Below are 27,503 nucleotides of genomic sequence, written 5' to 3' on the forward strand. Positions count from 1 at the left end.
CCATCGTACATTATAGAACCGGGCTTTCAGTGAAACTCTCAAGCCCTCATGATTCAAATAACTAAATGTCATTATGTAATTTTATCCCATTTTAAAACACTAATAGATCTCACTTGTGCAATAATATAATTCACTTTTAAGTAAACCAGCTCCAAATGGTACCGAAATTTGAAAGCACCTTGGCATCTAACAATACAAAATAACATCTTATTTTATTCTTCAACTTAAAATAAGGTATGGACAACACAGAATGACATATTTGAGTTATTAAAACAGTACAGTTTTTAATCATTATCACTTACTCCACTGATGCAGCCTCATTTTTAAGGATTTAACAAATTATATCTAGAGGAGTAATACAATAATGTCTTTAGTACTTTATCATTTACCTGATCAATGTTTTAATATAGGAAGCTTTGAATTCATGGCTCAAACTTATGTTGCACAGATGAAGTCACTTTTGAATAAGAATCTTCCTCAGGATTCTACTGTACAAAGTGGAAACAAATCTGCATACAGTGCCATCAGTCGTGCACTATATCACCATCATTGCACTATATACTGTTAAAAATGATAGTAAACTAAACAATAACAATGACAACAAGATGACCTTTTTTCACCTTGGCATTTTTTGTCATATAATCTATATGTCAAATATATCAAAATAGGAATTCAATACAATTTTGTTTGTCTCCCACTTAATTTTAACTTTCATCCTTTCCTTTTACTTATTCTTATGTCCAACATTGTTTTTTATCTCCCATATTTTTCAATTAAATTTGTGAATACATTTATTGTTTTCAAAAATAATCAATTTACAATGGTGTTTTTAATGATATGGCGAAGAATTGTTTTGCTTGAAGAAGTGATGTTCTATTGTTCAAGTCGCAAAGCATGTGTTGGCAATTTATTTTCTGAGGCAATTTCCTGTAAAAAAATAAATAAAACAGTCCAATATTAATTATACCTATGCTAAAAAAAATGCTTCTCTCACTCAGTCTGTTTCTTCGTATATCAATGTAATTTGTTAAGGGGCTGGATACTGCTTTTTGTGAGGCCAATTTATCAGTAAGATGTTAGATATAAGCCCCTGCTTTTTAATTTACATGGGTTACAAAGGGCTAATGTCCGCCTAAGACCACTGATGATTCACCATTTGCAGAAACACAAAAATATAAACTCCAGGACCCAAATGGTGGCAGTGCACCAGGCTAATTATTAGCCAGGTATTTTTATAGGACCTTTAAACTGATTGTCTTTATTGAAGGTTCTCATTTCAAATTGGGAGAGGTTATATTGCCCACGTCCTCGTTCTACCTGTGACCTAAGTCCAAGTATGGTGTTTGAATCAGGCCCAAAAACAGCCTAGTGAAATAAGTTTGTACATGTTATGTGTGGTTATTGCAGCTGATTCAGAGCCAAAAGCAGGGGGATCACAATAGATTCTGGGCCAGAGCTGGGATCAGTCAACACAGGAAAATATGCTGAATGTATCCTGGTAAAAAATGTGATTGAATTCACATCTTATTAAACTCATGATCAACCAATTTGTGAAATGCTCAATGGCAACATTTTAGTGTGCAGGCTCAATCGTTCTCCACTCCAGAGGCATGGATATTAAATTCAGAAACAACTGGTGCGCATAACACACCCGTCCAAAGCCGCACAGCCATGCAGACACAAGTCGTGAGAATCAACCAACAAGAATCCAATTTTCATCCAAGTAATTCCATATTTAGTCCATTATTCTTTAGTTCACACAGAGGCAATATGATTTGGAACATTTAAATTCTGAAGAAATGCCCATCCAGGCCTTTATCTCCGGTACGTTGGAATTTATATTTCATCTTAGATATCCATGTAAACATTCACCCAGTGCACTTCGGCGGGGAGCCCTTCGTCAGGGGTCGCTCTAATATGCAAAGAGGACCTATCAGCAACCTTGAAAAATCTCTTGAAATATGAACATAAAAAAACACTCCCCTGTGTGCGACGTGCAATTAAAAATTAAAAATCACCACCAAATCATGCCACCACCAATTACACCACGGAATTCATGCTCAATGTAAAACTGAAGTTGTTCTTTAAAAAATAAATTAAACAAATGAACCTTCATGCTGCATGTATAAACTGTTGCACCATAAATACAATCAGTTATGACAGTGACAAACATAATATGAATTAACCAAACTTAAAAATATAGTTATGACATACACGAGTGTAGAGAATAACAGAGCCATATAAATAACAATTTAATACTATTCATTGGTATAAGGGTGGCTTCAACTGATATATTAAATGTCACACGGTATTTCTAAGTGGCCTCTGGAATGTTGTGTTGCTCCTTTATTCAATCTTCAATGTGGGGTGCAGAGGATCCAAGGGACAGAAATATGTAATGTATTATCCTGGTGTCATTTTCTGACACTGGAATACAATTCAGCAGCCAACGCTTGTTGTTTGCATTCTGTTTGGTGCAGTAAACTGCAGGGAGTGAGGGGGCTTTCTTGTTTTCACTTCCAACAGAGCACAAACTAAGGCCTGATTTAAAGGGCCCTAAGCATGTCTTTTGTTCAAGTATCATCCTAGTTGGGAGCCATCTGGAGCCTAACACCTAGATGGCAAAGCAATGGAATGAAACAAAGGCAAATAGCTTATCACTTCACAAGTACTTTGGAGAAACTATGATTTGAAGGCAGGTTATTGACTTTGTTGAACCCTTCCTATGTACAAGATGTGCATGCACTGTAAGAATGCAAGATCTATCAGTGTGTATGAGTAATTGCAACAATAATGATTTTCATGGCACCTACTAATTCATTTTTTTTATAGCGCTACTCTCCCCAGTATAGGATTGCATCGATCTTTACATCACACACAGAGACACAATGTAGAGAAAAGGAGTCACATATCATCCATGCTTGTAGACATTACTGTATATGTTAGGAGTAAACAGTTAGGAAAAACACTACCTCAGTATATAAAACTTAGGACAGTGATTAAGGATGACTGTACTAACAAGACTTTATTAATTCCCATGGGATTCTTGCTTTGGAATTTTAGAATAACATCTAGTTGAGAAAAACCACAATAATTATCTACAACCATAACTTATAGCTTGCATACAATTCTTTGATGCCAGTCAATAAATTACTGTGATATATCAGAAGGATTGCAACTTATGAACTGGAAGTAACAAAATGATCTCAGTGTCAAAAGCAGTAGCCCACTTACCTATCTACATAAATTACAAATTTGTGATCTTTACGTTACATAATGTATTTCTCAGCAGGCACATTAACCCTCTATGCTGTTTTATAAGTCAAAACTGTGATTTAAAAAAAACACAGAACTCTCACCGAACTGCATTAATAAACAAAATTATCTTAACACTATTATAATTCAGGCTCACAATTTTCTATTCTTACTAATAAAATACAGGAAGAAAACATTGTGTTTTCGGTCTGTATTTATTTTTAAAAGAGCAAGAATACTGAAAATTATTGTGCTACTTGCGAATGGGTCTCCAAGCTGTCTTTTATGAGCAATAACTGAGCAGGTAGACAGTATGGGGAGTTAAAAAAAACACAGGATTAATTTTTCTTAAATACAGGCATTCGTTAACATATATCTGTGGTATAATGCTAATATTTACTGAAAGGTGTAGTATTTTGTTATATTTGGCAGCTTAATACACTAAAACGTGGCAGGCATCAATTTATGAGTGCATGTTTGTCAGTTAAATATATGTTGAAATATACCATTTTACAACTCCATTTATTCTCAAAACACAAAATAAATATGGATAAATACCAATCAAATTGCTAAAAAATAAACACAGACAAAAATGTTTAAAAAAAAAAAAATACCATAAATCCGGGAGTCATAATTATAATTTCCTCAAAACTGCTGGGCACACAAAGATCTCTGCAGCAAGTGTCTTATCCCTGTGAGATATTTTAAAATGCAGTCTCTCTGTGACCCATTGGATAAGCTAGGAGGATTTCCACCATATTTGCTTGTTGGCAATAATTTCTGCAGTAGATTTTTTAAAAATAAATGTATAGGTTCACCGTCAGATGCTGCTTTTTAAGCTCCACCCCTTGCGATTCCATCCTTTCTTCTGCCACACCTTGACCAGCAATTTATGGGCCCCTAGCATAATTTTTTTTTTTTCCAATTCTAGCACTGATCTGATTACATTTGACATTCTGAATAGGCCATAATGTGCTAAAAATGGTTTCGAGCATGGTTTTGCACACGCTGCACTGTTGTGCCTGCGCTGTTTTCTCTATGCTGAGGCGGGCCAAACTTGGAGTATTTTAATCGTGCCAAACTCCGGTAGTGAGTGCAATCTGTACTAACACCTCACTCACCCCTACGTGGAAAACATACTAAAAAAAAAATTTATGGCCTATTTTCACCTTTGCAATCACCAGAAGATGAGCCTAGCAGCTTCCGTTTTGTAGTTTATTTTTGCAGAAACCTATTACCTTATGCTGGGGCGCTGAGAGGCCACACAGTGTCTCACCGGGCTGTAAACCTGTAAACTTATGCTCATATTATTCTCTATGTCATTCCTGCTGGCTGTTATTAAAAAAAAACACACCCAGTGTTCAGCACATAGTGCAACCTGGGTTCCAAAAACGGTAATGAAATAGTTTAAAAGCCTTCTGGATAAACATGAAATGAGTGTGTAACTTTAATATATTGTATTGTATTGTAATTGTATTTATATAGCGCTTACTACCCCTGACGAGGCGTTGAAGCGCTTTTCGGTGAGTAGCACACTACTCTGGAACCCAACAAGAATTAGTGATGGATTAGTATCGGGAAATAATGAGTACAGGTTTAGTATTTTTAAGAGTTAATTTGAGCCGCGGATATGAGAGTTTGTTAGTTAGATTGACTGGAGTAATGGAGGGGTGGAGGAGGAAAGAAATCCAGAAGTGTTAAATGGGAGTATATCCTTCATTTACTCAACCCAAAGGCTTGGGATGAGTAAAGGGGGATGGAGGAGGGAAGAGTATGTGGAAGGGTTAGGGAGAGCTTAGTAGCAGGGTGAGATAAATGCAGGAGAATTTAGTAGGGTTGTGTGGGAGGTCACGGTAGTAGAGTGAGGTTTGGTGAGTTAGATGTGGAAGCAGAGGGAAGAGCTTAGGCAGAGTTATTTAGGAGATGAAATTAGTAGAAAGGATTTGGGATGAGTCAGAGTGAGAATGGAGGATAGTTTGATAGAGACATGACATATAATGATGGGTAGATAAGTGTGATAAGATGAGAGCAGGAATTCATAGATATCTAGTATAACAACCCACCCAGGAGCCATGCAATGACCCACGAACATGCCAAGCACAGAAACAACACGTACACATACATATATATAAATATATATATATATATACATACACACACACACATGCAAACACACATGAATACACACACATATGCACATACAATACATAATTAGAACCATGGGTAAATATATACTTAGTCAAACAGGTTTAAAGAGTGTGTGTGTATTTTATTGTTATGACATGGTAGCGATACATATTTTCTAAAGAACTATACATAACTAGAAATATACACATAATCTGAAAAAAATATTTATAAACATAGGCATATGCAGTCCATAGTTGTTTGAAATATGGTGGTTAGGAAGGAAAGAGACAACTCTTGAGTAGTTTTCTGAAGACAAGAAAGTTATCTGTGGCTCTTATAGTTAGGGGTAATGAATAGTTTGGCTGCTTGAACGGAGAAGGATGTACCACCTAAAGTCTTTTTCTTGTATGGTGGTGTTCTAAGGCGGGGTGCCAATCTTGAGCGGAGGTTTCTTTGTTGGATGTATTTGGTTATTTTGTTTCTGATAAAAAGCGGTCCTGTTCCATGTATATCTTTGTGGGTGATACAAAGCAGCTTGAAAGTGCATCTTCTGGCAGAAGGTAACCAGTGTAGTGCTCTCAATGCAGGGGAGATGTGGGCTCGCGGCTTTACATGTAATAGTAGCCTGGCTGCGGAGTTCTGGATATGTTGTAGTGTTTTCATTATAGTTTTTTCATAATAGATCAAGATGATCCATGGTAGAGGCCATTGACATAATCCAGTTTGGATAGTACAAGCGAGATAGTAGCTTGTGGGTTTCTGATAGTACACAACGGGAGAGTATAAGGGAGCGGGAAAAGACACCCATCGTACTCGACTCCCCAAACACAATACTAAATCACAAAAGAGAGTACGGGGTTTTGGAATTATAAATGGATTGATAGTGTGCTAGTTGCGACACTAAACCAATCTAAGACCTCGATTAAAGGTCAATTGTGGATGGAACGTGGGGTGGTATGTGGTCTGTAGAGGGGGATTCCCTTTACGGACTAGGTGGTCTCACACACTATATAGTGTCATGCTTCATCATATGACCACCTAGCCCCACCCAGGTAGGACAATATCACCTGGGCGGACTCAACCTCACTGTTAAAAGAACAGGAGGGAGTGCGTAAATTAGTTTGATTTCTGGAAAGTAGGGATCCAGCTTTGCTATGGGAATAAAAACACCTACTCAGATACCAGGGTGAGTTTAATAGAAGGTTCTGTGTGGTGTGATTTAAAGACGTGGGAAACCATTGTGAGAGCAATGACTCACAAGGTCACCTATCTAGAAAAAGTAGCCGACATGTTTCTGCCCTTGTGTTTGAGCTATGGAGGGTCTCTGGGCATTCATCAGGGCGTTGGATCCCTGTTGCAGAAGCTTATTGCGCACTGCAGACATGTTTCTGCCCTTGTGTTTGAGCTATGGAGGGTCTCTGGGCATTCATCAGGGCGTTGGATCCCTGTTGCAGAAGCTTATTGCGCGCTGCAGGATTAATCGCAGTAGGAAAAAAAAGGGAGGGAAGGAAGGGCCTACCTTAACCAAGGGAATACCTGGGGAGGACCTATAGTAAATACAATAACATAAACATGGTTAGGGTAAGGAATTGTCTTCCCTGACCTACCACTCGCCGCGCATAGCTAGCTTTGCCGCGACCCTTTTATCTGCAACCAGTACTCTTGTGTTATGCATGAAATTTTGTCACGTGTGCCGTGGTTTGCTGTGAATTACCTTCTCACCGCCAATTTTGGTCTGTTTATGTTATTGTATTTACTATAGGTCCTCCCCAGGCTTGTGGGTTTCTACCTTACAACCCTATCACACCCTTGTGAGACTGTGTTGTATGATGCATTTAATGCTAAGCCGAGTGCTGGCAGCAAAGCTGTCTTTTGGTGATAAAAAACCCACATCAACAGACATCACCATCAATATGTTATAGAGAGCATTTACCTGACATCATACCACATATGTACAGCACATGATTATTAGTTGCATCATTGCTCTTATGTACTACTCAGTATAGTGGCCCTACAAGCTGGGTAGTATTATATAAAAACATACGCATTAAATAATTAATTGTTGTAGGAGGCTGGCCTGGCTTATAGTGGGTACCTTGCGGTACTTATACCTTGTGCCAGGTCCAGTTATCCCTTATTAGTAGATTAGTAGTGTTCTAGCAGCTTAGGGTAATAGAGGTAACTATAGCAGAGAAGCTTAGGCTGAACTAGGAGACATGCAAAGCTACTACTATACCACTTATATCATATAGCACTATATCATAAGAAAATACAATACTCAGAGTTACTAAAAATAAAGGTACTTTATTTTAGTGACAATGTGCCAAAAGTATCTCAGAGGATATACTCCCTTAGGAGGTAAGTAATATACACACAATATACACACAAACCAAAATCAGGTAAATAAAACACTTAGAAAAGTAGTGCAGACACTGTAGAACACAAAAGCATGCCATAGGAGACAATAGGCCTAGGGGCAACACAAACCATATACTCCAAAAGTGGAATGCGAACCATGAATGGACCCCAGGCCTAGTGTAGTGTGTAGAGGGTCGCTGGGAGTGTAAGAAAACACTAAGGGTGTCCAAGATACCCCACCCCAAGACCCTGAAAAGTAGGAGTAAAGTTACCCTACTACCCCAGAAATACAGTAAAGTCGAGATAGGGGATTCTGCAAAGACAACAACTGACTGTAAAGCACTGAAGACGAATTCCTTGACCTGAGGACCTGCAAAGGAAGGTGACCAAGTCCAAGAGTCACGCAAGTGTCCGGGGGGGGGGGCAGGAGCCCACTAAACCCCAGATGAAGGTGCAAAAGGGCTGCCTCCGATTGGAAGAAGCCAAAGATTCTGCAACAACAGAAGGTGCCAGGAACTTCTCCTTCAGTCAGAAGATGTCCCACAGCGTGCTGGAGGATGCAGAGTTGTTTCCATGCAGAAAAATCGCGAACAAGCCTTGCTAGCTGCAAGAGTCACGGCTGAAGGTTTTGGGTGCTGCCAGGGCCCAGGAAGGACCAAGAGGTCGCCCCTTGGAGGAGGAGACAAAGGGGGCGCTCACCAACACAGAGAGCCTGTGCAGAAGCAGGCAGCACCTGCAGAAGCACCTGAACAGGCGTTCAGGAAATCTGAGCACAGTGGTCGTCTCAGCACAACAAAAGAGGGTCCCATGAAGTTGGAGGTCAACTCAGCGAGTTGGGCAATGCAGGACAGAGTGCTGGGGACCTGGGCTATGTTGTGCATGAAGGACGTCTTGCAAAAGTGCACAGAAGCCCTAGCAGCTGCAGATCATGTAGTACACAGGATTACTGTCTGGCGTGGGGAGGCAAGGACTTACCTCCACCATATTTGGACAGAAGGACCACTGGACTGTCAGGGTCACTTGGATCCAGCTCCTGTGTTCCAGAGACCACGCTCATCAATATGAGAGGGGACCCAGAGGACCGGTGATGCAGAAGTTTGGTGCCTGTGTTGGCAAGGGGGAGATTCCTTCGACCCAGGGGAGATTTCTTCTTGGCTTCCAGTGCAGGGTGAAGGCAGACAGCCCTCAGAGCATACAAGACCAGGAAACAGTCGAGAAAGCCGGCAGGATTAGGCGCTACAATGTTGCTGGTAGTCTTCTTGCTACTTTGTTGTGGTTTTGCAGGCGTCCTGGAGCAGTCAGCGGTCGATCCTTGGCAGAAGTCAAAGACAGAAGTGCAGGGGAATTCTGTTGAGCTCTTGCATTTGTTATCTGAAGAGAAACCCACAGGAGAGACCCTAAATAGCTCTCAGAGAAGGATTGGCTACCTAACCAGGTAAGAGCCTATCAGGTGAGGTCTCTCACGCCACCTGCTGGCACTGGCCACTCAGAGGTCTCCATTGTGCCCTCACACCTCTGCATTCAAGATGGCAGAGGTCTGGGACACACTGGAGGAGCTCTGGGCACCACCTGTGGGGTGGTGATGGACAGGGGAGTGGTCACTCCCCTTTCCTTTGTCCAGTTTCGCGCCAGAGCAGGGCCTGAGGGATCCCTGAACCGTTGTAGACTGGTTTATGCAAGGAGGGCACCATCTGTGCCCTTCAAAGCATTTCCAGAGGCCAGGAGAGGCTACTCCTCTCAGGCCCTTAACACCTATTTCCAAAGGGAGAGGGTGTAACACCCTCTCTCAGAGGAAATCCTTTGTTCTGCCTTCCTGGGACTGGGCTGCCCAGGCCCCAGGGAGGCAGAAACATGTCTGAGGGTTGGCAGCAGCGGTAGCTGCAGAGAAAACCCCAGAGAGTTAGTTTGGCAGTACCCGGGGTCCATGCTGGAGCCCCGGGAATGCATGGGATTGTCTCCCCAATACCAGAATGGTATTGGGGGGACAATTCCATGATCTTAGACATGTTACATGGCCATGTTCGGAGTTACCATTGTGAAGCTACACATAGGTATTGACCTATATGTAGTTCACGCGTGTAATGGTGTCCCCGCACTCACAAAGTCTGGGGAAATTGCCCTGAACAATGTAGGGGCACCTTGGCTAGTGCCAGGGTGCCCTCACACTTAGTAACTTTCCACCTAACCTTCACTAAGTGAGGGTTAGACATATAGGTGACTTATAAATTACTTAAATGCAGTGTAAAATGGCTGTGAAATAACGTGGACATTATTTCACTCAGGCCGCAGTGGCAGTCCTGTGTAAGAATTGTCTGAGCTCCCTATGGGTGGCAAAAGAAATTCTGCAGCCCATAGGGATCTCCTGGAACCCCAATACCCTGGGTACCTAGGTACCATGTACTAGGGGATTAAAAGGGTGTTCCAGTGTGCCTATCAGAATTGGTAAAATTAGTCACTAGCCTGCAGTGACAATTTTAAAAGTAGAGAAAGCATAAACACTGAGGTTCTGGTTAGCAGAGCCTCGGTGATACAGTTAGGCACCACACAGGGAACACATATAGTGCACAACTTATGAGCACTGGGGTCCTGGCTAGCACGATCCCAGGGACACAGGCAAAAACAAACATACATAATAAGTAAAAAATGGGGGTAACATGCCAAGCAAGATGGTACTTTCCTGCAATTGTCCTTTAACTAAATAAATTGAGCTGAGCTAAGTGTTTGATTTCTGTCTTATAGTTGAAACCTCCTGACCTCACATTCCTCTAGCGTGTTTCAGTCTTTATAGCTCTTTGTATTTGGTTCTTCCTTGTTTGGTTGTGTGATCCACAGTTTTACCTGGTGGAGTCTTAAATATTACTTGTTATGGATGCTACGTTGAAAATGTACCATCTGGTCCTTGGATGCTATAATTAGGATGTGATGGCAGCCAGCTACTGTAGCATCTGAAGTATGACACGGGCAGACAACACCACCACCGCACTCAATGCCTGAAATTAGCTACTAGTGTAACAATCCGCCCTATCCACCAAGTTTTGCATTGCCACCAATCTGACACCCTCATACAGACTTTCACATTCGACCAGCCAACTAAGCCTAACAGGCACCTATCAGCAGCCCACAACCTATTGGTCATCCACTAGTCACATACAAAAGAGTGAGACTGGAATACTCCACACACTGCACTCTCTGGGTCTATAACTAGAAGGTGACTTTCTTCAGTGCCTCAGGGGACTCCCACGCCATATTTTCTCTTTGGTCCACCACACGGTCTCCTCATATTAGAACATGGCTGAGCCAAAGGTCCTGTATCTGCATAAAAGAACATGACCGAATTGAGGGGCTTGTGGGAGGGTAAGGAAGTAGAAAGGTAATGTACGATTAATTAAAATCACTACAAACCTTCATGCACCATAAACGTTTACATTCAAAGATATACAAAAAACGTCAGAAAGCAACAGATTCAAACTCTACTAGAAATACCAGCCATTTATGGTAAAATTGCAGCACAAAGGCCCGTATTTATACTTATTTAGCGACGCATTTGCGCCGCTTTTTGACACAAAAGCAGCGCAAACTTACAAAATACAATTGTATTTTGTAAGTTTGCGCCGCTTTTGCATCAAAAAATGATGCGAATGCGGCGCTAACAAAGTATAAATATGGGCCTAAATTTCCAGATGATTGAGGACCAGAGCCAGTTACGCTATTTTTGCTTCTCTGCTCTTCAAAACATTTAAGTATAAAAACACCAGTCTCAAAAGCTGTCTTCTAGAGTCTAGACAAAAAACTTTAATTGGGAACAGGCAAAAACTTAATCTGATTAATTTCCTCTTTCGCTCCAAACTAGAGGGTAGTTCCAAATATTGTTTTTGTTTACTTGAATTAAATCCATACAAATAGCAGAAGTGTATTTAATTAGCTCTAAGGAGACCCAATCTTCATGCAGTGATATCACTTTGGTTTGTTTCATGCCTAGCTTTAATTAGTTTGAGGCAGAGGTGCTGTTAAATTCCTTATGGCCTCAAACTGAAAGTTTTTTTTAAGTAACTGACAAACTGCAGTAGTAACGTGATTGTAATGGTACTACTCTGAGCTGTAAGCAATAAGACACAAATAAAGTTCCAATATAAATGATTGATTGTGCGAATTAAACTTTAAACACGCTTGTGCTGTAATATCTGGAAATCTAAAGAGAAGTCTATATGTATAGCATTGTCCCGTATCTTGAAAGCCTCTGTCAGGAGGTAAGCAAACCATAGGTAAGGTTTGGCATCAACTAACTCGAGATTACTGGTAAAACAGGATACAGTGATAGGCCTGGTATCTTATAACACAGACGCAAGGAGGCAGCATCAAGGACTAGGGGTGTTCTCTTCATTGCCGCCAAAAGTTATGCTGGACTTCCTTGTTCCTCCAACCATACACCAAGGTATTTGTAACCATTTGCTTGTTCCTGTTTGGTGCCATCCAGTTGCAATGGCCTTTTTATTCACCTTCCTGCACAATACTACGCCTTTGTTTTTTTCTTCAGTCAATCCCAGGGTTATTATCAAGAAAGACCCTTTTTAAAGCGATCAGGGTGCTTTGAATATCAATTGTGTACTGAAGAACGCATATCCTCTGACAGCTAGTGTGGGAGTAAAGGTATTCATTGCTGAGAGAGCTCCTCCTAAATCTGCCAGGTACATATTAAAAAGCGCGGGTGCTACAATCCAGCCTTGCTTCGTGCTTTCATTTGTATATGTATTTTCGATGGCAAACCAACCAGGGGATAATCTTACTTTTACCCACATTTGAGGGTAAAGGCTAATATGGATCTCAAGGGTACAGAGGGGATCCCCCAATATGTTAGCTTTACCCACCTGCCCTAGATCAGTGCAATAGTTACCTCTGGTAAAATCAATGAATACAGCACAGAGAGCAGTGCTCATTATTGTAACTGATTCCTGAGTTAATAATGATAGGGCTAATAAATTGTCCTCTATGATAGATTCCTCTGGAATTTGGAAAAGTGAATCCTTCATCCTCATTAGAGAACAGGGATAAGCTGGAGCAGCGACATCCACACCTATGCAATTTCTAAAATATGAACCTCAAAAGAATACATACAAATAAAGAAAAACAAGCATACATCAAACCAATACACAAATCACTGAATATGTTATTTGATTCACAAACAAAATATGCGAAAATCAAAATTTTAATGAGACGCAGCTTTTCAAAATGTTTTATTTCTAAAAGGTGACGCAATATCCTACACTGTATTTTATCACTTTGTCTTTTTTGCTCCTAAAACATGCTCTCTGTCAGCGCACATCAGTGCTTCAACTGAGGCCACTAATCGTCTACACTCAGGAAACTGAAAACATACAATTCTGTGGCTGTGGCTTTTTTAGCATAATCATTGACATGCTGCTTTTGCCACATTCTCCTTCATCTGCTGCCTAATCTGCAGAATTTAACCCAAAAATTGCTTTTAGCTCAAACAGATCAAAAGTAAGCAATGTATTGTGTGCAGTGGAAGGCGCCCTTCGCAAAGGTTAACTGCATATCTTTCAGTTGCTTATTAATGTATTTAGTTTTTAAACTGGTACTAATAAGGTGATATTTCTGTCCAGACATTACCATGTGTAAATATTACAAAGAATGATAAAATAATGAAGTAAAAACTGCCTAATTAGCTTTTTCCTTCCGCATAAATTAGTCAGGCCTTATGCATAAATTGGTGCTCCCTGCTGCATAATTATAGCAGCCCTGTCATTTGCTGTACTTGTGCTTCTCCCACAAATCAAGATAAGGATACCACTTTCATTTTTAGTCTCCAGTTTCAAATTCCCTCACATTTGCAAAACATGTTAAAATGTTCAAGTTTCATTTTTAGGACGAGCGCACCAGCACTTCGACCTGTTGTAAGTATTGTGGGCTTTTAACCATGCCCATCTCACGCCCATCACTTTCATTAGTTCCTGGGCTTGTCTTTCAAAAATTACTTGATGTCATTGGTAAGTTTTTAACATTTGTCCTGACTTGAGGCTGTTTTTGTTATGCCTTGCAGACTGCCCGATTACATGGATTATTGCACGATTGCTGACATACTTCAGCTTGGGAGAACTACTTTTTTTCTTTATCTCTACCCTTCATGCCGCATTGCAAGGCGACCATGGCACTCACATCGCAAACAGATACAACAGCGTGAACTCGATCAGCGGTATTGGAGCCTTGGTCACATTGTTCACAGTTACCTAATCAGAGACATTTCTTGTGGATCTCACCTTAAAACACTTGAAATTGGTAAATGCTTTATGCAAAACAGAAATCCTCAAAGCAAAAGCGTCTCTCCCGGCACAGTGGGAGAGCCGATACTACAATACTCACTGCACTCAGGAAAATTACCCCATAATGCTTTGCAGGGCATTACTTTTGCAAAACATTTTTGTTCATAACTCAGCCTGTGGTGGTCCTAAGACAATGGGACCACCACCTAAAACATTCAGCACAACACACTCTTTCTGTCTAGGTCAGGGTTCTGCAAAGTCGGTCCTGGAGAGCTGGGTCTAGGCCAGATTTTTAGCATATCCACATTTAGAAAAATGTAGATTTCTGAAACATCTTTTTTCTAAATATGGATATTCAAAAAATCTGGCATGGACCCGGCATTCCAGGACTGACTTTGCACAACCCTGGGTTAGTGGGGCCCCCAAAACCATAACCCCTCCTACCAGTTAGTGTATTTTTACGTTCTAATGGCTAGAAGTTTTGTTTTACAGCTGAGAGTTATTAATGTTCTAAGGTCCTTTATTGAGATATTGTTACAATAGATCCGCCAGCCCTGAAAATGTGTGAACCACTATGGGGAATATTTATACTCCGTTTGCCCCAAATTAGCGTCATTTTTTTTACTTTAATTCTGTGCAAAACTAACTCCATATTTATACTTTGGTGCTAGACCCGTCTAGCACCAAATTTATGGAGTTAAAGTAATTTTTTGGAAGTGGAAACCTATCTTGCCTTAATGAGAAGCAAGGTAGGCGTTCCTGTGCAAAAAATTACTCTATGGCCTTAACGCCATGTTTATACTCCTGTGCAAAAATGGTGCACGAGAGGGAGGAGGGGTCAAAAAACGGGGCAAAACTTGCTTTGTCCCATTTTTTAATGCCTGGGTCAAGGCAGGCGTTAGCGGACCTGTGGGCCTATTTCCATGGTGGAACACCATGCAATAAGCCCACAGGTGCCCTCCCCAGGCCCCATGGACAACCCCACCCACACCAGAGGGACAGCGGAGGATGGGGGACCCCATCCCAGGTAAGTACAGGTAAGTATTTTATTTTATTTTTTAAAGTGCCATTGGGGGCCCTGAAATGCCCCCCCCCCCCCCTGCATGGCACTGGGTGCATTGGCCATGCCCAGGGGACCCTGGTCCCTTGTGCTGGCCATGGATGTTTTTGCGTCAGAAAATAACTCTAGGCAGGTTAGAGTCATTTTTTACTCTAACCTGCCTAACGTCATTTTTTGGTGCAAAAACCCCTTCTTCCATACTGCCAGCCCAACCCGACTAAAGTCATTTTTTTTTTGCCACTAGCCTCCCCCTTGCACCGGCTTGCACCATTCCATAAGTATGGTGCTCGGCTGGTGCACAGAAATGGTGCAAGCCGGTGCTAAACTTTTTGGTGCAAAACTGAGTTGGTGCAGTTTTGCACCAAAAGTATAAATCAGGGACTATGGGCCAGATGTAGCAAACCATTTGCGACTCGCAAACTGCGAAAATCGCCGTTTGCGAGTCGCAAACGTGGGTTTCCTATGCAGAAATGCATATTGCGAGTCGTTACCGACTCGCAATATGCATTTCCGACTCGCAAATAGGAAGGGGTGTTCCCTTCCTATTTGCGAGTCGCAGTGGGATGCAATACCATTTGCGACCGCATATGCGGTCGCAAATGGCATCGCAGTTACCATCCACTTCAAGTGGATGGTAACCCACTCGCAAATTGGAAGGGGTCCCCATGGGACCCCTTCCAGTTTGTGACTGGACCCAAAAATATTTTTTCAGGCAGGGAGCGGTCCAAGGGACCACTCCCTGCCCTGAAAAAATACCGAAACTAAAGGTTTCGGTTTTTTTTTTAAGTGCAGCTCGTTTTCCTGTAAGGAAAACGGGCTACACTTAAAAAAAAAAAAACTGCTTTATTTAAAAGCAGGTCACGAACATGGAGGTCTGCTGATGTCAGCAGGCCTCCATGTTAGCGAGTGCCTATACTCGCTATGGGGCCGCAATTTGCGACCCACCTCATGAATATTCATGAGGTGGGTCATAGCAACCCCATAGCGAGTCGCAGTCGGTGTCTGAGACACCGTACTGCATAGCAATTTGCGACTTGCAAATTGCGAGTCGCAGGGACTCGCAATTTGCAAGTCGCAAATTGCCGTTTTGCTACATCTGGCCCTTAGTTTCTAGAGTCTATGTTTATGATTATATTATTTGCTGCCATTTTCTTTTTGTGCTGTTATGCTCTTTAAGAGCTACGTATATAGATACCTGACCACGTTTCTTACAAATGCTATTTTCATTGTGGTATCCTCTAGGGACTGTTCTAAGCATTGAAGTCATATCAACAGACAAAAATATTCATGGCTCGGAAACGTGCCCCATAATACTTTGCAGGGCATTACTTTAACAAAACATATTTGCCCCTAACTCAGCCTGTGGTGGTCCTAGGATAACGGGACCACCTTCACAACATTGACCACAATGTGCTCTTTCTGTCTACATCATCTCAGGGTCCCCACACTTTGCTAGTAGGGACTCCAAAATAATAACCTCTACTAGCATTCATTATCTTTTTAAGTTCTCTGATGGTTAGAACTTTTGTTTTATAGCTGAGAGAAGTGATGTTTTATGGGCCCTGTTTGTAAAATCATTGTAATAGGCTTCTTAGTCATGAAAATTTGTGATGCAATATGTTCTGTAGGAGCGAAATATATGGTTATTCTGCATTATTTTCTTCCATTATTTTCTTTATGGGGTTATGCTCTCTAAGGGCTGACTGTATAGTTACATGACCATGTTTTTTCCAAATGCTATTTTTATTGTGGTGTTCTCTGAGCATTGCAGTCAACATACTATATTTGTGGCACGAAAACTCACTCCATAATTCTTTGCAGGGCATTACTTTTACAAAATGGTTTTGCTTATAACTCAGCCTGTGGTGGTCTTGGGACAAGAGAACCACCTTCAAATTGCTATTTCTGTCTACATCATCTCTGGGTCCCCACACTAGGTTAGTAGGGACCCAAAAATAATAACCCCGCCCACCATTCAGTGTCTTTTAAACTTTCTCATGGCTAGTACTTTTGTTTTACAGCTAGAACATTTGTTTTAACGGCCTTGTTTTTAATATGATTGCAGTAGGCCTACTAGTCCTAAAAATGTTATCTAAAGGCTGAGTATATAGGTACACTGTATTACTTTCTCCTGGTTTTTATGGGGTTATGCTCTATAGGGGCTAACAATATGGCTATATGGCCTTGTTTCTTACAAATGATATTTTGTTATGGTGTTCTCTAGGGGCTGTTTTGAGCATTACAGTCTAATGACAAAAGTTTATTTCTGATAAAAAATGTATATGATAATTGTATATGTTGTAATAATCTCTCCTAATTACAATTATAACCATGAGTCAGGCCAGCTTAACATCCTTATTACATGATGACTGTTTAAACACTCTTGATATGTTTGGGTGACCCTTCTAGTTTATTTCTCCTCTGTGGCTGCCTTGTGTCTTTTTGGGGGAATTGTATTAGCCAGCCAGCAGCTCTGATTATGGGGTGGTGAAAGTGGTATTCTATTGGAATTAGCATGGCAGATTTAAATTAGGATGCTAAATGGCAACATTTTTTGCTGCAGATAGGGGAAGATGGTAAAGGGAAGTGCTTTAGTTATATGCAGGGCCACTGGAATTTTATGACAGAAAAATATGAAATTATGAGGCAGAGATGACCAATTTATGTGGCAAGAAAAGTCCAGTTATGTATGAACATTCCCAATAGCTCAAAATCAAGCAAATGTGAGACACAATGCAATGCAAATGCTTTTTGCTTTCTTATTTTTATATACTATATGAGTTTGATAATACTACCTAATTGTGTAAACAGCCATGGACCCGCTGAGTAGAGGTCACAGATCGCCGCTGGTCCGTGGATCACAGGTTCAGAACCCTAAACTGGGGGACTTACAAGCAGTGGTGTAACAATGACCCCGCAAACTCTGCCGTGCGGGGGCCCCCTCAGCACAGTACTCTGGCCTCTGCGCTGATGCGTGAGTCTGGAGGGGGGGCGCTACATGTATTGTGCAGGGGAGGCACAAGTTTTGTTATGCCACTGCTTACAAGGAGCTGTGAAGTAGTGTAAGTCACTAATAGAACAAATTTGAACAAGTCAGTAAGATATTATAGGGTAAGATAAGACTCTATATTTCACCTTCAATAATTACTCAATGAGAAACTTATGTACCCTTCAAGCGCTAAGGAAAGTCCCACAAGACAACACATAAACCACTCATTCATTTCAAGTACCAGCAGAGTGAATAAAACCCTAGTTATTTTCAGGAACTAATACATTAAGACTGGCAAATACAAAGTGCTGTCTGGGGACTCCAAAACAGGCATGGCCGATACATTCAATATTTTGTTCTGATGATAATCTGCATAATGTAGAAGGCTCCCTGGTACACAAGGTTGAGATTGATCTGCCTTAGATTTCCATAGAAGCCCATGTACGTGTTTCTTATTAAGGAGAAGGAGTCAAGGCTCTAAAGCGTGGAGACTGTTCACAAATCTGGCACAGAGCCAACGCATGACGAGACCAACCACCAAACCCACCAAACAGGTTCAAGTCAGGAGCGTGTGGGCCTATATGTCCCCTGCAGAGCCCGGTCTCTTAGGCGCTTACTTCTACACCCAGGTGGTGGTAACTCTTTCTTGGAACCCGGAGGTGCTGAAACCTGCAGCTTCTTTGCAAGCTGCCAGGATAGGGAGTGCTCTGAAGATTGGCAGTGTGAGAAAGGGTAGCGACAGGATTAGAAAGTAATGCAAGGCTGAATTATAGTATTATTATGCTGGGTGTGTCAGAGCAAGCACTACAACAAGCTCACAAGGTGCTTCTGAACTGCCCTGGGGAGGTTGTCTGATTGCAAGGCACAGGCATTGCTTTCAAACTCCTCCTCTGACGAGGCTGTAAATATGTTTCTTAAAAGATGCTACGCACTTTCAACAATTTTCTAACTAAAATCCCCTGTGAGGTAAATTTCCCTACAAAGACAATTGTGCTCTGCAGAAGTAGATCTCTGTTTCCATTGCTAGATCACATTTGGAACTCACCACCAAACGTGAAGGTTGATAATAAATCATTTACGCCATTTAGATTTCCATTTGTCTCTTGATATCTAAGGCTGTCTGTAGTGAATTGGCCAATGCTTGGGATAGTGTTTGCTTGACTACAAGAGCCACCAGGAGCAATGTGCCTCTACAGACACACCGCCGGTGTTTGCCTTTCACCTAGAGCAATCATGCATTCACGTGTGAGTAGGCTACACATCTCTCACAGAGATCACCTCTGTGAAACACGCAGCTAGCCCCTTGACCTTGATTTCCCAACACTGGTGCTGTGGAACATTAAGAGAAGTGAGCAGGTCAGCACAACCAACAGGTCAATGCTCATCATCGGGGTAGTGTCAGTGGATTCAAACAACTCTGACAGGGCACCTGAAAAAGCAGTTGCAACGACATAACTTCAAAGGAGGGATTCCACTTATGTCAGTTTCTGACTGTATCCTAGCTGTGGTGTCACCTCAGCAAAGAATATCGACTTTACTCAATTAATTCTTCAGATTCTGGCTGTGTCATAAACTCAGAATGAGGAGCTTGCCTTCTCTCTGCAGAGATTAACCACATTTAGGGGCGTATTTAAGAGCCCCTAGCGCCACTGGAGCGTAACTTTACGTGACGCTCCAGTGGCGCTAACCTCTGCTCCATATTTACATAGAGGTGTAATGCCACTTTTTGTGGCGTTACGCCTCCTTGTAAATATGGGCCCCTCCGACACAGTTTTCTGCATCAGAGGGGGTGCAATTGGGTGTTGCTGTGGGCGTTCCACCGCAACACCCATTGCATTTGACACTGGTTCAGATTTACAAGATTTCGTAAACCTGTGGCAGCTCCAAAAATCTAACACCACCCCAGCGGCGGCGTTGGCAAGGTGCAACGAGGAGGAATACTTTTATTCCTCCTTGTTTTTTGCTTCTTCTATGCGTGCTGCATTCTGCCACACACATAAAAAGAGCAAGATGCCAGAAATTTGTGTTTATGTGCAGGCAGGTGTTCCTTCCTGCACATAAACAATCATTCAAAATCACGCTTTGGTACTTCTGTGTCTGCTACAGAATTGCCAAATCGTCATTAGTGATTGTTTATGTGCAGGAAGGGACACCTTCCCACACATAAATAATCACACCTCGCAACGTAGACATCCTTGCACGATGGTGCAAGGATGCCTGCGTTGGCAGCTAAATTTAGTGCCAGCGCAGGGGACAACACAGGGGTGCGCCGTACTTAATTAAATGCGGTGCATCCCTGCGTTGTGAAAGTGACAGAAGCGGCACTGCCAATTTTAGTGCAGCGTCACGCACTGTCATATTCCCATAAATATGGGTCTTAGGCTCTTCTCAGTGGGCTGCCACAACCTCAGATGGATCAGTGTCCTGTACAGACTCCCACAAAACTTCAAACAAAAAAAGGAGTAATATGAGAAGTCCCCTATTCCCCTCCTTCAAGCCAAACTATTCCAGAGGTTGCAGGTGGGCCATCTACTCCACATTTTCAGGACATTCGCAGATGATAAATTTACTTATATTCACTTTAAATAGAATTAATTTACATAGTGGTCTTCAAGGAAATCTATAACGGATCTTTTGGTTCCAGGACCATATCTGGCACCCCTGCCCAGTCATCTCACTTTCCCCCAACACTTAACTCTGCTACAACATATTTCAGTTTCCTCTTCACATGAATTTGCTTCTGGTATTTCTGAAAAACTTTTTTGACAGGTTCTAGCACCACACTAAGGACATAGGGCCAGATGTACGAAGCCGTTTGCATGGTGCAAATTGCGAAAATAGCAGTTTGCGTCATGCAAACGGCCTAACGCGATGCACATTCACAAACTGCGAGTCGGTACCGACTCGCAATTTGTGAATTCAACTCGCAAATAGGAAGGGGTGTTCCCTTCCTATTTGCAACTCGCATCGCAATTCAGAATTGCTATGTGACCGCGAATGCGGTCGCAAAGCAACTCGCAGTTACCACCAGTGCCCCATGGGACCCCATCCCCTTTGTGAATGTTGCCCAGAATGTTTTTTCAGAGAGAATGTGGACCACTGCCTACACTGAAAAAACAAAACCAAATGGTTTCGGTATTTTTTTCATTTTGCAACTCGTTTTCCTTTAAGGAAAACGGGCTGCAAAATGAAAAAAAAAAAACTGCTTTATTTAAAAAGCAGTCACAGACATGAAGGTCTGCTGACTTCAGCAGGCCACCATCCCTGTGGGTGCAGGGACACGCAAAATGCGACCCACCTCATTAATATTGATGAGGTGGGTCTTTGCGACCCCATAGCGAGTCGCAGATGGTGTCTGAGACACCGTTCTGCATCCGAGATTGCGACTCGGAAAATGCGAGTCAGACAGACTCTTAATTTCCGAGTAGCAATCTCGGAGTTTGCTACATGTGGCCCATAGTTCGTTCTTCTCTAGCGCAATACCTATATCATTGTCAAGCTTCGAATTTCACATTTTCCAAGTAAACTATTGCAGACAAGTAACTCTCTATTTGATCCTGAACAAAACTCTTCTGAAAATCCCAGAAATCCAGGTCTATTTTCTCAGAATGTGACAGACCTGTTTATTGACATATGAGTGTAACTCCTTCTTGGTGCTAAGCTTGAGAAGCTCTTCTTTACATAGTTTTGTGGTAAATTACCTTTGCAGCCAAGTGTAGAAGTGATGAAGGGATACAGGTATAAGATTTGATGGGAGTAAAGAAACCTTCACTGGAAGCCAATACCAAGATCAGCCTGCTTCGGAAACAGGTGTAATCGAGATCCCACTCCTATACATATGAGGTATTTTCTGACTGCACATATATCTAACTTCTGAATAGAACTTAGAGTAACAATAAAAGAGGTATATTTTGCGGACCTACCAGATGCCACGAACGGAAAGTAGCTTGGTATAGTTTCTTTTCACTTGTTCTGAGGGGCTCAGTGTGCAACTCAATTGTTTCAGAATGAAGAAGGTTAGCGATGGTACCTATCACAAAAAGAGCATCACAAAGGGAAAAATTACAAAAACACAACAGAAATATTCCTCTGGTCAATGATGAGCCCATTAGCCATTCACTCAATGTTGGCGGTAACCCTGGCAGCTAGAGATTCAGTTAACTGTTTGGGAGAAGTAGTTATAAAATTCCAGCCAAAAATTTGAAAAACATTACAGTTTTTTGAACAATCAAATAACCATGCATAATGAGATGTGCATACTTGATTTACAAAGTAACACAAAATTGAAACCAGTGGTTAAGAGAAAATCTGCACGTTTAAATTTTACAATTCCAAAAATGATATGGGCAAAGAAAGTTAAGGGGTACTCTGGGACACATGGGCCCTAATTACGATGTCGTCAATATATTCCCACCTGTGCATAAACCCCTGTTTATGCACAGGTCAGAATTACAATTTGTTAGTTATTTAACGTATCCGATAATTATCGGATGTGTTGAAAAACTCAACCGTCATTAAATTTCAGCAGGTCGGACTTGCCGAAATATATCAAACAGCAAAATCCATGTGTTATTCTCCAACAACCCGTAGTAGGTGCTATTCATCGCACTTTATAAATAGGGTACTCCCTGGTATTGTGCGTATTATGGGCCTGATTTATACTTTTTTTGCGCTGCATTTGTGTCATTTTTTTATGCAAAAGCGGCGCAAACTTACAAAACATAATTGAGGCTCTGATTTATACTTTTTGCCGCAAACCTGCGTTAGCGCAGGTTTGCAGCAAAAAGTATAGCACCGGTTAGCGCCATTCCTAGATGCCGACCGGCCGTCATATATAAGGAATGACGCTAGCAGGCACAAAGGGTGGGCTAGCTTAAAAAATGTTGACGCTAGCAGGGTCGGGGTGGCGGTATGACAGATGGGGCTTTAGCATCAAAAAATAATGCTAGGCTGGTTAGAGTGAAAAAAATTACTCTAACCAGATTGGCGTCATTTTATGGAGCTAAACCTACCATGCCACATGAGTCCTGCCTTATAAAAGGCAGGAATCATGCCCACCACCACAATAACCAACACAGGGGACAAGGGTCCTCTGGACATGGCCACTGCACCTTGTGCCATGTTTGGGGGCCCATTTCAGGGCTCCCTATGGCACTTTAAAAAAATTAAATTAAATACCTACCAGTACTTACCTGTACTTACTTGGGATGGGCCCCCCATCCTCCACAGTCTCTCTGGTGTGGGTGGGGGTGTCCCTGGGGCCTGGGGAGGGCACCTGTGGGTCATTCCATGGTGTTCCACCATGGAAATAAGCTCACAGGTCCCTTAACGCCTGCCCTGACCCAGGCGTTAAAAAATGGGGCAAAGCAAGCTTTGCACCAGTTTTTTTACCCCGACCCCTCCTCCTTCCCGTGCACCATTTTTACACAGGAGTATAAATATGGCGTTAGGGCCATAGAGTCATTTTTTGCATTGGAACGCCTACCTTGCATCTCATTAAGGCATGGTAAGTTTCCACATCCAAAAAATGACTTTAACTCCATAAATTTGGTGCTAGACAGGTGTAGCGCCAAAGTATAAATATGTAGTTAGTTTTGCACTGAATTAGAGTAAAAAAAAAAAATGACGCTAATTTGGTGCAAACAGAGTATAAATATGCCCCTGAATTTTGTACGTTTGCGACGCTTTTGCGTCACAAAATGATGCAAATGCGGTGCTAATAAAGTATAAATCAGGCCCTATGTGCGTTAAATACCATCTATATCATAATTAGGGCCTCTGAGGGGATATAGCTCACATCTGCCAATTTGAAACATTTCCATGGCTCCAAATCTTAAAATAATGTCCTTAACACAAATTATGGAGGTCTATGAATTCCTGGCTCAAATTTTCTGAGTATATTTTTTCTGCTGGCATATCCCAGTGATGCACAAGCACATAACTGGTAAGCAAGGAGGACTCCATGACTTACAATAATAAGTAGTGCTAGTTAGACGGGCAAATCATAGACAATACTAGAGGCCTAGAAAGAATCTATTAAAGAACTCGAGAAATGTGTGAAAAGGCAAAATAGTCTGACAGCTAATGCTGAACAGGGAAAGAGGAGGGAAAATGTGAGCTAACCACAAGGATACCTGCTTCTACGTATCCCTATTTACCACATACTGTACTACAATCAAAAGTCCTGCCTACGAGGCGGTTGTAATAAGTAGGTGACAATTGCTGCAACTCGGATTGAGGTATTCCCTGGCAACGCTAAATACCTGATATTCCAATTTTGGGGCCTTAGAAATGAGGTGGAGTATGCAAATGTGATACTTATTGCACCAAACTCCACGTGTATCACCTTTTAAATGAGCCTTTCCATCCAAAATGTGGTAAGTGTTACATGACAAAATAGGTAAGAGGAAAATTGTGGAACGTGATAATTATTGAATAGCTCAGAGTTATGATCCCTCCGTAAACTTGCTGTCAAAGAGATCAGCATTTCCCCAACCCACATTCACGACTGAAATCTTCCAAGCAGACTTAAGGGACAGGAGACAAATCATGAAACTAAAGGGTAGACATGTGAACATCATTGCCACTCTAAAAATAACAAATTGTACCAAATGTATCAATCAAGGTTCTTGAGGCACAGTGTTTTGTTATGGATTGGCTATAGTCTAGGATGGAGTGCCATGGGTTATTGTTTGGACATGGTCCATTAGGATGCGTGTGGAGCTGTTGGGTGTACATACTCAATGGGGAAGTGTATTGACCTATCGGTTGAGGAGTGTGCATGAGGCAATGTGTTGGGGTATTGGCTCACTGTGGTGTATTATGTGGTGTGCTGAGCTAGGGACTGGGCACAGCCAATGAGGCAAAATGCTGGGTAATTGAGTATGGCCCTATGGCAGTGTTATGGGTAACTGGTTAGGCAAGGTTCATGAGACAGTATTGTATATTATATTTTGGACGTGGTCCATGAGGCAGTCTGCTGAGACGTTGGTTTATCGGTGTGACGTAGTCCATGAAGCAATGTATTGAGCATAATCCAAAAAGCAGTGTGGTGTGAGGCAGTACATTGGCCTATTAGTTAGGCCTGGACCATGAGGCAGTGTTTTGAGTTATTGTTAGTCCATATTCCATTAGGCAATGTGATGAGCTACTGGTTGGGCCTACTGCATGAGGCTGTCTGTTTAGGTATTTATTAGGCATCAATGTTGAAACAGTGTTGCGCTATTGGTTGAGCATGATCCAGGAGGCTGTACAATAAACTGTGGCGTTGGCCTTGTTGTAGCATTTGAGTATGATCCAAAAGCCTGCCGGCATCAATGTGGCCTCCGTCAAATCCCAGGCAGGCCTTTGTCCCCTGGGAGAATGTTTGTGATTGCCCATGAACTAAACAAAGGGGACCAGAAAACAGTGGTGTATATAACAAAAGTCCAGGACCAGATCAGCTGTATCTCAGTAATCATGCCATCAAAGCCACTGTTTGCAAACCTGAACTTTTCACATGCGAATCATTGCTACCACGTGTGTTAGCCTAAGAAAGGCTATGAATACAAAACAACACTACAACGCCCAGAATGCATTTCGGTGTCACAAGAAATCCCAGCACTGGCAATAGTCCATGATGACAAAGTGGGATCAGAACTTTGTTACAGGGTAACCCATTATAATGTGCAACCACGTTAAAGGCAATGATTTTCTTTTTGCAGGTCTATTTAATAAGGTACGTTAAAACATGTTTCAAATGAAGCGCTGTAATTTCACAACTCTAACTTCTAAGTCATTAAATCAAAGTACAGTCCTCGAATAATAATACCGGTGTGACAGTGAGTCGGTTAACTGGATCAGAGATGAAAGCGACAGGTTGGTAAAGTCAACGAGTAAAGTGGAAGGGAGAGCCTGACACTCAGAGTGCGGGGAAACTTAATTCAAAACTCAGCTGATGGGGCGAACATTTGAAGTTTCTTGTCTAGTTAAATTAGTTCCACGTTTTTTATTTAACACAGGCAACAGGGCGATTTATGCAAGAAAACAAGAAAAAATGTGAAAATAGGGGTTGATGCCACGAAATTGATTTCTGACATTCTGTTAACCTTTGTGTGGGGGTGGCGAAAAGGGGGGGGGGCTCGCCAGGGAGAAACATAAACACAGGAGGAGTCGGGGCTTCATCTTCGGCGGGGGGAGGGGGAGTCTGGAGGGGGCGCCTTGGCGACTCTTACCCCTCCGGATGCAGGGCAGGGGGCTCAGAGCTGTAACAGCAGGGAACCGGCTCCCGCCCCCTTTGAGGCCAGACCGGGCTGGAGGAAGTGACGGGCCAGCCCTGAATGGAAAGAGAAAGAGCCGCGGGGAGGGCAGAGCAGCACCGCCCCCGGGATCTCACGCCAGAGCCAGCCCCCGGGACAGACCAGCAGCCAGTCCCCGGACAAGAGACGCACCATCCCCCAGAGTGCTGCCCGCCCCCGCCAGACTCTGGGGGAAACTTAATGCACACTTTGGAAACTTTCAGAACCCGGAGAGCAGGCGGGGAGTTATGTGTGGGTTTTGCGGCTGCAGTCTACCCGCACGGTTCAGGTCTCCATCTCTTGCTCAGCTTTGAATTCTCCCTCGTCCACACTTACTGTCTGCACTCCCTCATTTAGACTCCTCTCTCGGTAACGTGTTCGCTCATCCTTCGATGCTCCACTTCGCACCGCTACTTCTACTCACTTTCATTTGACTCTCTTCTGTCCAACTTTCCTCTCAGTCCATGTTGCCTTGTTTCTCCTCTTTCTGTCTGTTTCCCCTATTAGCTTCTCTCAATTATTTCTTCCATCTCCGCTCCCTGCCCTATCTCTCCCCGTAACTTAACTCTTCCCCTCGACTCTGTGACCCCTCTCTGGATGTGCCCGGGGGGGATGTGCTCTCTGCTCTGCACCTCTAGCCTCTCGTCTCTGGGGGCCTTGTGCCTCCTGCTGGCCCTCTTGCCGGGCTCCATGCTGGGGCTGGCTGAGCTCCGCGTCAGGGTCCGGCTGGAGGATGGGCAGGTGGCCGAGGAGAGCCTGGAGGCGGACAGCGAGCAGGACTGCATCAGCGTGGAGTACAGGAAAGCTGATGGGACATTCATCACCCTCCTGGCAGACTTCAAGCAGGTGAGCGGAGTGAGTGACACGGGGTGTCTGTTAGAGTGTGGTACAAACCAGCAAAGCTGCCTAGGGCCCTATTGCAGATTAAGGAAAAGGGCCCCTGGCTCCTGTTTGAGTTGTAAAATACGAACATAAAAGGGGGTTCATATGGCTCCTCGGTGCCGCAGCACCTGCTGCACAACTCATAGGTGTGTCCCTGCCCTAGGTATTTCTTCATCTTGGCAGATCGCAGGTCGGTGAAAGGATGTGGGTTGCATGAAAAGCTGTCTGACAGATGGTATCCCATTGTATTCTCTGAATAAGGCTCCCTTCCAGCATTC

The 27,503-nt window shown here is 42.6% G+C and overlaps 1 protein-coding gene and 1 long non-coding RNA gene across 2 annotated transcripts in view; one reads left to right on the top strand and one right to left on the bottom strand.

The window, feature by feature from the left end:
• Positions 1 to 258: 258 nt before the first annotated feature.
• Positions 259 to 26,387, bottom strand: LOC138285205 (uncharacterized). The gene is made up of 3 exons (XR_011201539.1): positions 26,281 to 26,387; positions 21,991 to 22,097; positions 259 to 927 (listed from the first exon to the last, which is right to left on the bottom strand). It is a non-coding gene; the product is annotated as an uncharacterized lncRNA (long non-coding RNA).
• OAF (out at first homolog) overlaps positions 26,348 to 27,503 on the top strand; it is an 81,843-nt gene continuing 80,687 nt past the window's right edge. Inside the window, exon 1 of the mRNA XM_069224869.1 lies at positions 26,348 to 27,189. Coding sequence (XP_069080970.1) covers positions 26,941 to 27,189 — 249 coding nt within the window. The 5' untranslated portion in view covers positions 26,348 to 26,940. The remainder of the gene's footprint in view (positions 27,190 to 27,503) is intronic.

The sequence above is a fragment of the Pleurodeles waltl genome, chromosome 3_1 (genome assembly GCF_031143425.1).
Source record: "Pleurodeles waltl isolate 20211129_DDA chromosome 3_1, aPleWal1.hap1.20221129, whole genome shotgun sequence".
Lineage (NCBI taxonomy): Eukaryota > Metazoa > Chordata > Amphibia > Caudata > Salamandridae > Pleurodeles > Pleurodeles waltl.